The sequence below is a fragment of the Astyanax mexicanus genome, chromosome 3, assembly GCF_023375975.1.
Source record: "Astyanax mexicanus isolate ESR-SI-001 chromosome 3, AstMex3_surface, whole genome shotgun sequence".
Classification (NCBI taxonomy): domain Eukaryota; kingdom Metazoa; phylum Chordata; class Actinopteri; order Characiformes; family Acestrorhamphidae; genus Astyanax; species Astyanax mexicanus.
In genome coordinates, this window is record NC_064410.1 from 34,639,733 (window position 1) to 34,653,182 (window position 13,450).

Below are 13,450 nucleotides of genomic sequence, written 5' to 3' on the forward strand. Positions count from 1 at the left end.
TGGTCAGTGAACACTGACTCCCTCTACAGGAAGGCTCAGAGCAGACTGTACTTCCTCAGAAGGCTCAGGGCTTTCAACATCTGCCAGAAACTCCTCCTGATGTTCTACCAGTCTGGGGTAGCCAGCGTCCTCTTTTACACTGTAGTGTGCTGGGGAGGCAGCATCAGCAAGAGGGATGCTGGACGACTGGACAGGCTGGTGAGGAAAGCTGGTTCTGTGCTGGGATTAGAGCTGGAGTCCTTAACACCACTGGCAGAGAGGAGAGCCCTCAGTAAGCTGCTGAACATCATGGACAATGTTCACCACCCTCTGCACAGCACCATCACCAGGCAGAGGAGCTCATTCAGCGGCAGACTGCTGTCCCAGTCCTGCTCCACAGACAGACTCCGAAAGTCTTTTGTTCCTCAGGCCATAAGACTGTTCAACTCCTCTCAGCACAGCAAACTAAAGACTCTGTGAAACTTTTTCATTCCGGCCACTCTGGCCACACCATGGACACACCCCCAGCTATGGACACACTCTCAGACTTGCTGATGCCTAGAACACTTTTTATAGTTCTACCATATTTTGCACTAGTAGTTCATTCACTAGTTAATTCATCTACTGTTTACGTATCTTTTGCACTGTTTACGTATCTTTTGCACTGCTTAATTTAATTTAAATTATTATATAACTGTATTTGCACTTTCTGTTTGGCTGGCATCAGTCATCCTCACATTATGCACATCAACTGGTGTTCACTGTCTATTGTGTTCAACTGCACTACCTACATTCTCCATCTCAATTACACACACACACACGAAGACTGTACATTTACACTGTATATTCTATTTCTTATTTGATTGTATTTATATGTATCTTTATATTTTATATTTTATCTTTTTTAACCTTGTGTATTGTGTAACCTGCTGCTGGATGCCAAGAATTTCCCCCCGGGGATCAATAAAGTATCTATCTATCTATCTATCTATCTATCTATCTATCTATCTATCTATCTATCTATCTATCTATCTATCTATCTATCTATCTATCTATCTATCTATCTATCTATCTATCTATCTATCTATCTATCTATCTATCTATCTATCTATCTATCTATCTATCTCTTAACTTTATCCTGATACAGTGATTAGGCTTTTTAAATATCATACCGAGGTGCTGCGAGCATGTTCTAATATTTAGTATATTACATTTAAATATACACTAAGGTAGCATAGTTTGGCAAGGTTATTAAAATCGACAGAACACCGGCTCTGATTGAGACATCTCAGGTTGTAAAAAATTCTGTGGCCTTCTCTGTAGGCGGAGTTAACAGCCTCCATTTCCCGCAGCAGCTCCATTTTGTGTGGAAGGAGGAGAGAGTAGGTTGATTTGTGTATTTAAGGCGTAAAATCGCCGCTTTTCTGTATTTATCTTGTTTTAAAAGTTGTATTTTATTAGAAGAATAGAGGAGGAACCGCAGCAGCGAGACCTCGGAGGAAAGAGTTCGAGTAGATCATTAAAGTAACAGCGTCTGAGTAGATTAACCTTAACCTGTTAGCCGAAGCTGTGAATAAACCAACACTGGTCTCTCAGACTGACAAACTACAACTACTGGATCACAGTAAGTCCTGTTTACTCAGCGACGGGGATATAGCGCTCAGTATCTGAAGTGTTCACTTTAACTAGCTCACTATTTTAAATAGAGGTAGGTTAACTGTAATCTGGGGTTTGGTAGCTCGGTCAGACAGCCCTGATTAATGAGGCTAGCTAGACGAGCTGATGTTAGCATATTTTCCATATAGCAAGTCATTTAGCTTTAGCTCACTAGTGCTAATAGAGTAGCAATATAGCACCAAGCAAATTAGCTAACGCTAGCTAATGATTAGCTCCATCCTAAAAGTGATTGCTGACGGCTAAGTTATATGTCTTTATTAATCCCCTTTTAGACTACATCTCTTCATTTTAAAGTGAATAATTAAATTAGGGCTAATTAACTCCGCTAAGTTAACTAACGTTACAACTTTTTAAGGAGGCTCGACCCCACTCACGAGAGCTCGCGCTAACTAGCTAACCTCGGGCTAGCTAACAGCTGTTAAGCTGATCTCGTTTTTTCCTTCTGTGTCTGGAGACGGAATATCCGGAAATAATGTAATTTCTGTGAAATAACCAATTAAGGATTCTTAACCTAGCTAACGCTTACTGAGCTAGCTGGGTTGAGTAGATAACGTGTTTTTATTGCTGAAGATGTACCATGTTAGAGACCCTGCCCTGCAAGTTACTTAATTCATGGAGTCTAGAAGTAATAAATTAATGCTAGCCAGCTAAGCTAACCTTGGTTAGATGTGTTGTTTTTACTAAGTCATTAAAGCCTTTCTGATATTTGACTTTTGATATTTGTTTGATATTTGTTTAAAAATGTGGGTTGAGTGACCTGTTTTCGCAAAAAAGAATGTTCTCGGGTTTGGCTTAACTTAGTTTAGATCATATAAAATGGCAAAAAAATTGATATATTTACAGTCACACACACACACACAGCTCTGGGGAAAAAAATAAGACCACTTCAAAATAATTAGTATCTCTGATTTTTCTGTTTAGAGGTATGTTTGAGTAAAATAAATTAATTAATTATGTAAACTACTAACAACATTTTTTCCCAAATTCCAAATAAAAAATAATTTAGAGCATTTAGTTATTTGCAGGAAATTAGAAATGGCTGAAATAACAAAAAACTCAAATAAGGCAAAGAAAACATATCATATCATCAAAGTTTTAAGAGTTCAGAAGTCAGTATTTGGAATAACCCTGGTTTTTAATACGTTTTTATGCATCTTGGTATGTTCTCCTTCACCAGTCTTGCACACTGCTTTTGCATAACTTCATACCACTCCTGGTGCAAAAATTCTATATAATTTATATTTTTAAATATAGGAATACATTTTGCAGCATCATAGTCATTATAGCTTTAATACCCTAAATGCACCTATGTATGAATTCTGGGCCAATGCCCATTTCTCCAAAGTTGATGTCAACATGCACATTTATAACTTGGAGAGAGATTAGATACCCTGGTTTATAAAACTAAACATATATTTGCCTTAGAATCTAGCTTTCAACAACAAAGTATTTTAACTATAATTTTTTTTTTTTTGAGAAGTTCATTTTTAATTTCTTTGGTCAGTGTAGCTTGATCCTTTTCCAGCATACAATAAATACATTGGTCCATCAGACCAATCCCCGTAGTCCTATTCTACTACCACGCAGATCCATTAAGTTTTACCTATTATAATAAAATGTTACTTAACGTGTAGTACATTTTTCTCTGTTGTAATATACATTTTTCTCCAATCTCTTCCCACAGGAACAAACAAGCAAGCCTGAAGAAAAATGACTTCCCCCTCTTCACAAAAAGTCGTGCTGAAAAGCACCACCAAGGTGTCCCTGAATGAGCGGTGAGGGTCCAACGCATCCTGACAGCATTATCTCAAGCCCGGGGGGAGAAAACATACTTAAGGCATGAAGCAGAGAGCCGTGTTGTTCTATGGAAGTCAATGAGGGGAGATACCAGACCAGGCACGGACGCTAGACTGCTCGCAGAGCGTGTGCTGCTCACTCAACACGATCAGTGATACAGATAGGTGACAAATTAAAGGAAAATTAAATTAACCAGGGAAGAAACAGAGCAAAATGCAGAAGATTACAGAAAAGTGCTGAATCACTACTACTGCACGGTTTATAGTCCTTTTTTTGGATCAAGATGGCAAGAGGAGAAGATCTAAGTGACTTTGCGAGAGGGTTCATTATTGAAGCGTGGCTGGCAGAAGCGTCAACCATCAAGACCTCTCAGCTGGCTGTGGTTTCAGTAGGAACTCTAGCTAAAGGGACCAGAGCTTTCAGAGCAATGGAAAAGACCTTAGCAAACAGGGCTGGGAATTTAGCTCAAAAGGGCTCATTTAATAAGTGTAAAGTTTGTGTATTGGTGCGATACATAAACAAAAACCAAAGAGCCCCTGTTTCTCAGGTGTTGGAGAACGTCAATTCAATCTGCCTACAGCTACAAAGGGAGGGATATAGCAGGGTTGCAGTGGATAAATGAAGACATGCCTAATGCATGCTCGAGTTAAAACTATAGTCACTGACTGGTCTACAGACATGTAGTAGAGAGGTAGGTTACCTGACTAGTCCTTCTCTGTCTTCTCCACAAGTGAGTGAGTGCGTATGGGCTGTTCTCATGCAGGAAGAAAGTGATTGCTTTTACTTTGTGACCATGATTTCAGTAACAGTTGTTTGACAAGCTGTATAAGTTGGATTAGTGGACAGAGTCACTCCAGTTCTCCAGAAGAGTTTGAATGAATACAAAATAAAGGTAAAGCGATGGTGCAATAACAACTGGTAACTGAACAGGTGCTACTGGCTCATGGCTTAAGCTATTTTAAAAAGGGTGCTCTGTGTTTGGTACTCCAGATATTTGTTCCTGTTAAGAGATGGCGAAAACCAAGTTCATCAGTAACGCACGTCTGCTGTATACAGAGAGTGTAAGTCATGTTTTCTCAGGATTTGTTACCCTTACACCTGGCATGAGTAGTTTGTGAAATGTTTTAGAAGTCACCAGATTTTCACCTGTTATCACCTATAAAAAGGGATTTTCCTTTAATTTCATCACCAAATCATTGCTAAATATGGTAATTGACAACAGCATTGTGCTGGTCGTCTTGAGTGAGCAGTACACACCCTAAGGGGAGAGTGTTGGTAATACTGGTAAGGTAAGCTGCCTGTATGTGAATGCACTGCAGTCAAAACTCCTCCTCCAGAACATAGGAGTGAAATCATGGGAGATTATTAGAGTGGATGGGGCTCCAAATTTTTTTTTTTGCCCTCTCACACACACACTCTCTCTTAGCTGAACACCCTATGCTTTCATTCTTTTCTTTTCAACATCTGTCTCTTCTTTCTCTATCAAAAAAGGTGCCCAGTCCGTGCCTGGACGTGACCGTTTCTCCCCTTACCTCCCCTTTCCCTTCTTTCTCTTGTGAGGAAGTGTACAAGGTCACGGTCTGGGCTGTAAGTGGCTGGGTTGCCTAGACAACCCTTTAGCCCTGGACCACGAACACCAGAACTGGGTAACGGGTCCGTAAGTGGCAATCACTGGAACCCTCTCTGCTTTCTTTCTTTGACCCCTTCTTCCTCTTTTTTACTCTGCTGTGTACTCTCTTTCCATGATTCAATACTGTTTTTAGCATGCCCTCACTCACTTCGAAGATGTGTGTATATATAGATGCAGAATTTAGTGATTTTTACAGGAAAGCATATCATATATCTGGCTAGGACCTGTATTTATCTTTTAAAAATTAATTTTATTATTACTGTAGACTCAGCTTGAATAAACACCATATTCCCACCCTCCTCTTTACCTTTATCAAGAACATTTGTCTAATCTTGCTGCAAAGTAACCATTACATTAACATTCTTCAAGTCAACGAGAGCATGTTAAAACCTTTATTAAAAGTAAGAGTCTATTTTCTTCAACTTTGGAAGTTAAATAGGCCTTTTGCATAGTTTTGCCTGATCTGCTGAAATGCTGGGGTGTATCATGAACTTAAAAAGAGAGAGTATCAGAAAAACAAACACAAGTGGCTGAAAACGGGCATTCACTGAATTGCCACAGGCTGAGCCCTGTGGCTGCGTCCATGGTGTGTGTGATGATTTGATTTCGAAACCTGGTTTCCTCCGTATCCCCTCTCCTCCCTCTTCTCTTCCTCTCCCGTCCCCTTTCTCTCTCCCTTTTCTTTGCTCCCTGCCCCCTGGGTTGTGTTCCACAAGCTTCACAAACATGATGAAGAACAAGCAGCCGACCCCCGTCAGCATCCGGGCCACAATGCAGCAGCAGCACATGGCCAGCGCGCGGAACCGACGACTCGCCCAGCAGATGGAGAACAGGCCCTCGGTGCAGGCCGCCCTGCAGCACAAACAGGTAACGAGGGGTATATGGAAAGTGAGACGAGGTAGATTAGGGGCAAAAAAAAAAGGTAAAGATAAATGTAGACTGTTGACTTTAAGAAGTAGGTCAGTGATGGGCATCTAGACAAATTTTGTTACCCCAGATGCATTTTTGCATTGATTCTAATTAGGGCTGGCCCGAATAGCGTTTTTTGAGCTCCGGATATTCGGCACTGATTCGAAGCGAATATTCGAATATTCGTTTTTTAAAAAAGAGGTAAAAAAAAACAAAAAAAAAAAAGCAAATCACGGCCCCTTTAATCCACTGAAAAATGTTCAATTTGCTCTGACCGACGAGACATATTCACCCCGGATTTTTGGTGTTTTTATCCCGGATTTTTGTGTTTTCACCCCATATTTTTTCTGTGTTTTTAGCCCAGATTTCTTTGTGTTTTCATCCCGGAATTTCTGCTGCCCTACACCGCGGCTTATCCGCTGCGTAAGCAGGCTAGGAGGCTGCTGCACGGTTTCTCCGCTGCGCAAGCCAGCCCAGTAAATTGCTGTTTGTGTTTTCACACTTAGGTTATTTGCTTAAAAAAACAAACAAAAAAAACGTTTGTTCAGGAAGTATTTTATATTCTTAAACATTGTTGATTATATTAGAGGACAGTCATTGTAAACTGTACTTGGTCTATTTCGGTTAAAGGATTGTGCAGGGCATAGCCATATTACTGATTTTGTATTTTTGCACTTAGGCTATAAGCTCAATATTAAATATTTCGTTTGCTTAGAAATTATTTTATATTTTTAAACCATGTTAAATTATATTAGAGTAGAGGAAAGTCATTGTTAATGACGTTATTGTACTTGGTCTATTTCGGTTTAAGCATTGTGCAGGGCATAGCCGTATTACTGATTTTGTATTTTTGCACTTGGGCTATAAGCTCAATATTAAATATTTCGTTTGCTTAGAAATTATTTTATATTTTTAAACCATTTTAAATTATATTAGATAAGAGGAAATTCGTTCAGACATCATTTTTGTAGGCCAGGCTTTTGTAACCGATTTAGCCCCTACTGTTGCCACATTACCCCTTACGTTTTATTATATAAATCAGTTTCGAAGAGCCTGCAATTTTTTTATCATGTATAATAGAGGTCTGCGCGAGACTGATTTTTAAACCCACTCTTCCACGCTCCCGCGTTTCTGTCTCGTTACCGCGCCGCAAAAAAATTGCTTCTTTTAATCCCGCGCCCGCCCGCCACATACACATTTCTGCCGCTCCCGCCCCACGTTCCTAATATAAATTAAATAAACTACATTTAATGCTTCAAATTTACTTATATATTTATTAAAACAGCAGCGCTGAATAGTGTGGTCCCGTTCCTTACCCCAGTCCAAACACCATCGGTGTGTGTGTGTGTGTGTGTCGGTCCATCCTGCGCGTTGAGAGTTTTCTTTAGGTTTTTTTTTTTACAATTATTACAGTTTTCTTAACTATTTATTAATTTGCTCCCGCATCGTCTGGATTAAACTCCCGCTCCAGCCAATAACAGTTCAGTTCTGTCCCGCGCGCAAGATATTCTGACGGGACCCGCGAGAACAGAAGTGGTTAGAGTGAGGTGGAACTCTGGAAAGGAGAAAAAAAACGAATATCCGAATACCAAAATTAAAAACCGAATACCTACTCAACGAACGAATATCCGAATACCCGAATATTCGGGTCCAGCCCTAATTCTAATGTAGCAATATACAATAGGCTTTTTTTTACAATTTGGACTTTAGTTATCTTTCTGTAAGTATCCTTGTCAATACAAATAAATCATTGCAGTCAAATTATTTCAGTTTCAGCTTAAAAACCCTGTCTCTTTAGGCAAATAAAGGAAAGTCATACAATCAAATTAATCTCCGAAGGAAAATTGACACCTGTGTTTGCAGGTTAAACAAACACAAAAAAGGGTTTTTGAGCATACGACATAAATTTTCACAAAATGTTCGTTAGGTAGTTTCCTATATTGGTCCTATCCTTTACCTAAACAGGGCCAGGCACATTGTTGGTTATACCACAAGACGATAATGGTAACACTCTAGTGGGCAAGCATTCCCTTGAAGTGGAGATCTGCACAGGGGCAATAGCCTGATTAGGCCAAACATTTTTTTTCACCACTTAAGCTAAATGCTGCAAACACTTGTGATTTGATAATGACTGCCCTACAGCAATGCAAATATGGCTGCCACGTGAACAGACAGTGCTTTGGGTTCCAACCCCAACAGCACCTAGTGCCTGATTCACATGTAGACCAATCAAAATATATTTTAGAGTATAACAAAAAGGACTGAAATCTGCTATAAGAATATTTGGCATTATTTATTTGCTGAATTTGTCCTCAAATCTTCAGTACAAAGCTAAAGCTAACTTAATACTAGAAGTGGGCTATTTTATTTAAATATAGCAGACGAAATAGCAATGCTAGTTCCCCTGGAAAAGTATTGCGTTACTATATATTTATCATTATTAAAGTATAGTTTTTATTAATCTGCAGAGTCTGAAGCAGCGACTGGGGAAGAGCAACATTCAGGCCAGGTTGGGTCGACCAGTCGGCTCATTGATGCGGGGCGGCCCAGCAGGCCGGGGCTTTGTCATGGGAGGAATGCGTGGAGCCGCACGAGGCCTGAGGGGACGAGGAAGAGGTGGCATAATGAGAGGAGCGCTGTCGCTTAGAGGTGAGGAGGTCAATGTGTAATCAACCTATCATTCTGTATCATGTCTTACTGCCCTGTTCTGTATAAAGATAGGCTCTCATACATGAACAATTCTGGAAAAAAATTAGACACCTTCAGTTTCTGAATCAGTTTCTCTGATTTTGCTACTTATAGGTATGTTTGAGTAAAATAAGCATTATCTTATTCTATAAACTAATGACATGTCTCCCAAATTCCAAATAAAAATGTAATTTAAAGCATTTATTTGCAGAAAATGAGAAATAACTTAAATAACAAAGATGCAGAGCTTTCAGACCTCAAATAATGCAAAGAAAACAAGTTCATATTCATAAAGTTTTATGAGTTCAGAAATCAATATTTGGTGGAATAACCCTGCATTTTAAACGCGATTTTCATGCATCTTGGCATGTTTTCCTCCACCAGTCTTACACACTGCTTTTGGATAATTTTATGCCACTCCTGGTGCAAAAATTCAAGCAGTTCAGCTTGGTTTGATGGCTTGTGATCATCCATCTACATATAAAACTCATTTGTAAGTCGTCTCTTCATTGTTTTAAATCATTCATTAGTCAGACCCAGCTCTTTTTTTTTTTTGCTAATTAATAATAAATTGTTCAGCTTTACATTTGCCTGCTTTGCACTGCCAGTATAACAATGGCAGTGTGAGGACTGTCTGGAATGATGAAGTAATTAAAGGCTGTTTGCGCACCTGTTTTCCCCTGAATTCTGGTCTTGTAACCATTGATGTATGTAAATGCTATCAAATTAAGACTGATCTCCTGTACTCCGGCTTCATAGTTACTGTTCCAGTTTTTTTCCAGTGTTCTTTTCTTATCAGCAACCTTGGGTACAGGGAGACGTTTATAAAATCTACTTGTCTTTTGCAGAATTCTTTTCTTTTCTTTTTTTTTTTCCTTCTTCTCTTCCTCCTTCCTCTTTCCCTCCTCCAAGCTTTTTCAAGCTGCTGACATAACTTGTCGCTGTAGCGATAAATATCTCAGTCACTGTTGGTTCCAAGGACAATTTATTTCTTGGTATGCACTGTGCTGTAAATGTCCTTTTAGAGATTAGATTCCTCCTACTGTGAATCAGACTGTTTTCATATTAAGTTCATATTTGAAGCTTTGCATGTTTGTGACTGTCAGAATTTCCATTCTCCATGTTAAGATGCTCGTGCTGTTCTGTTAACAAGACCAAAGATGCCACACCTGTTTTAAAATGTACTATTTGATGAAGGGGAGTGACAGCTGGCCCTTTCATTACTGTTTCATCAGCTGTTCTATCAGCTGTTCACTGACTACTAAGCATTTTAGAGTATAGATGTATAGAGTGAAGCCTCATACTACCAATACACAAAAAATAAGACAGGAATAAACATTCAGCTATGTTTTATAGGTGTGGGCCAGCTGAAGGGCCGGGGTGGTCCTGGGCGTATTGGGCTTCGCAGAGGCATGCGCCAACGTGGAGGAGGCCCTGGTAGAGGAGCACTTCAGATTGGCCGTGGAGCTGGACGTGGAGCACCTGGACCTAGAGGTAAAGGATTAGTTTTATATTCGGTTTGTTGCTCATCATTAAAGCTTTTGTGTTCTGCTTCAAAGATGAGCTGTTGTCCTCCCATCTTTCTCATATGTTGCTCATGGTCTGCTACTCAGTGGGGCTCAGCAGAGATTGGTCAGTCTGACTATCATGTCCGATGAAGCCGAAATTCATTCGGGCTATGATTAAAGATACTTTATTTGACCCCAGAGAGAAATTCTGCAATAAATAAAGGTAAAAAAAAATACCTTAAAAAAACACACAAAAAGACGGAGCTACTGAAACACAGCCCCTGTTTTGCCTGTTTTATCACCATGTCAGTATGGAGCTTCAGTTTTTCCTTTGAAAAAATCTCAGGTCAAAGGACCTTTTTCAGATTATTGATTTCATATACCGTTTATGCATCAGGCTTAGTGTGCATCAAAAAATTGCATGCTCTGCAAATAGTTTCTATGTAACCTAAAACTATGCCAAATAATAAGTAAGCATTTTAAACAAGTCATTAACTCTTTTAGAGAACCTTCTGTAGATATTACATGTTGTATCTTAACATGAATTGTGGCTTTAGGTTATTTTTTTGTTACAAATTATCTTTTATGAAAACAGGTTCAATATTATAAGAATGTAAAGAATTGGGATTGTTAATCATATTAAAATAGCACCCCCTGCTGGGGAAAACTCATACCAACATGGGATTTGTTATTTGTTGTGGTGTGTCTGAATGCAGTTTATAATTTAACAAAAAAGTGAATCTCATGAATTTAGAGCACTTTTTAAAATGTTTATATTGGAGTTTAACAATCTGTTTAATCTTATGATGTTTACTCCCTAGTCCATATATGGAAACAAAACTGAAAGACTTGATAACAGATCACTCATTGATTATCTCAGAAGTCATTTCTAATTTTGATTGCTTTTTGATTGCTTTTTGAACGAGGCACACTTCATAATGAGGTCAATCAGAAGTCTTTGGTCTTAATAGTACAGTAACAAATGTCTAAGGGATAAAGACGTCTAAGCATTACAAAGTATGGATTTATGGATGATTAGTGTCTTACTGCATTGCAGAGAATGTTTTTTAATGCATTAACAATAACTGTGCCCACATTTTAGATAATCTGTGTTCTTTTAGTAAAACGACTTAATAATGGAAAAGGGTATAAACAGATTCTGTTACATGTACTAAACTTTATTTGGAACACAATTGAGCATAACTGGTTTGTATTCCATCTCTTTCAGGACGTGGTGGCCTGCGGGGTCGTGGAGGTTTCGTTGCAAGGGGGCGCGGACGGGGCAGAGGAAGAGGAGCCGGTCGTCCTGTCGTTACAAGGGAGCAACTGGACAATCAGCTGGACGCCTACATGTCCAAGACCAAGGGCCACTTGGATGCTGAGCTGGATGCATATATGGCTCAAGCAGACCCTGAAAGTATGGAGTGATGACAGCAGTGCTCAGGGATGGAAGAGGACGAGAACAGGGCCCATATAAATCTGCAAATAAATAGACTGATATATTTTTGTCTGCCAACATTCAAGGCTACCCCTTCCCACCTTCCTTTCCTCTGAATGTTCAACATAAGGTTCCACAAATGTGTAAAGCTCTCCAATACCGATAAATCAATGACCAAGAACGTAATTCGAGCAGAATTGCACTGAGTAGACCCAGTAGTTTTGCTCAAACCCTTGGTGAAAAATGTTAATCGGTGAGAAAGAGATGGGGAAATTAGCTTTCTGTAATGTGAAATTGTTTTAAATATTTAAGTAATCTTCTCATGCCCTTTGAATGAGAACTTTGCAGATCTTATGATTTTGAAACTCAACTTGACAGCGGAGGCCCTGGGAGCTCGTTTCAACTGGACTAAAGAAATGAGTTAAAAACACAACTGTTTTGTCTTGATGCAAGCTGTCCCTACAATGTCCTACGAATGTCTTTCCCCTCCCCTTTATATTTCATTGTAATTTTAAAGGTAGAATTTTTATAGAGGGTCATGTAACTACTTTTGCTTCTTTATGTTAAAATTTTTACAAAATATCTTGAAGTCTATTGTAGCCCATGTCCATTTTTACTTCTTTGCCTTTTAATAAATCTTGGCCTCGATGGACCACAAACTTTGTACCTGTGCTTGACCTTTAAAGTAAACAGCAAACCACTACACTATTCACTTTTGCATTAGGTTTTATTTAATTTTTTTTTAAACTTGTTAATGGGACTGAACATGTATTTTGTGTGTACTGTTTTTAGTTAGATTTGCTGAAGTTTTTGTAGGGAGATTTAAATGGTAGTCTTTAATGCTGAGCACCTTCTTGTTGCTATTTTGTTTGGTGACTGTTTTTTCCTGGTATTGGCCCCATAATCGGCTGCAGCTTCTGTGTTTGTCCTGCGTATAAGTGACTCAGTTCTCAGGAATGGTTTTTTTTTTTATTATTTATTCACCATCTCTGTAAATGCTTTTCTCTCTGACAACTGGCAAAAATGTCCAAAGCAGGCACTACATTTTAAACCTCTGCTAGTGTGTGTCTGTGTGTGGTGTTTATTTTTTCTTCTTCCCATGAAGCTGCTTATAGTAGAGAAGTATTGTAGATTTGTCTCCAGAACAATCAGAGGGAAGCATAAGAACTAAATGCGATTTTGAGGTTTGACTGAAATGTATGTTGATTTTATTTTTGCTGATTGAGGGCATTGACGTATAGTTCTAAATCCATGCTTACATGAGGTGGAAACACTAACAGGCATTTCAGTCCAACCTTGCCTAAACCAGTAGTCTATTTATCAACCCTGGTCTTGGAGGCCCAGTGCCCTGCACTTTTTAGTGATGTCCCTGCTTCCAGCACTGATTCAACTTATCAGTTCTTTAATTCCTTTTTGATCATCGTTCGAAAAAACCTTATCCAGTTAAATCATTTCATCCAGAAAGAGTGAAGAGAAGTATACAGTACCATTATGACACCCTATTGGTTTCTCCATCCTTGGTGGATCCATCACACCTGCACACATCAGGACACACTCTAAGCAAGAACATAACAGATGGGTGTAGCCTATTATGAAGATAATCTGTGGCAGAGATTCAAGTGAAATGTCATGACTAAGCTTCTTTAATTTAGGCATTAATAGCTGAAACAGGCAGCAAAGTGCATCCCAATTTTTTTTACATTGACATTTTAATATATCAGTCACTATGGCTTTTAGAAAAATCGGTTTAGGGGAGGGAGAGTAGTGCAATAAAGGGCCCCTGTGGCATTTTTCCTTTAAATAACTTTAATACTTTAAGTAATT

At 39.0% G+C, this 13,450-nt stretch overlaps 1 protein-coding gene across 1 annotated transcript; it reads left to right on the plus strand.

The window, feature by feature from the left end:
- Window positions 1–1,322: 1,322 nt before the first annotated feature.
- Window positions 1,323–12,285, plus strand: chtopa (chromatin target of PRMT1a). The gene is made up of 6 exons (XM_007254725.4): window positions 1,323–1,603; window positions 3,341–3,431; window positions 5,800–5,950; window positions 8,461–8,641; window positions 10,037–10,174; window positions 11,417–12,285. The coding sequence occupies exons 2-6, from the start codon at window positions 3,367–3,369 to the stop codon at window positions 11,614–11,616; spliced, it is 735 nt and encodes a 244-aa protein (XP_007254787.1). The 5' UTR covers window positions 1,323–1,603; window positions 3,341–3,366; the 3' UTR covers window positions 11,617–12,285.
- Window positions 12,286–13,450: the final 1,165 nt, after the last annotated feature.

What these genes read in the sequence shown, in the direction of transcription:
- chtopa (XM_007254725.4), top strand. Translation starts at nt 3,367, where the DNA reads ATGACTTCCCCCTCTTCACAAAAAGTCGTGCTGAAAAGCACCACCAAG. An exon ending in CCGCCCTGCAGCACAAACAG is followed by an intron (nt 5,951 to 8,460) that starts GTAACGAGGGGT and finishes ATTAATCTGCAG; the next exon opens with AGTCTGAAGCAGCGACTGGG. An exon ending in TGGAGCACCTGGACCTAGAG is followed by an intron (nt 10,175 to 11,416) that starts GTAAAGGATTAG and finishes CATCTCTTTCAG; the next exon opens with GACGTGGTGGCCTGCGGGGT.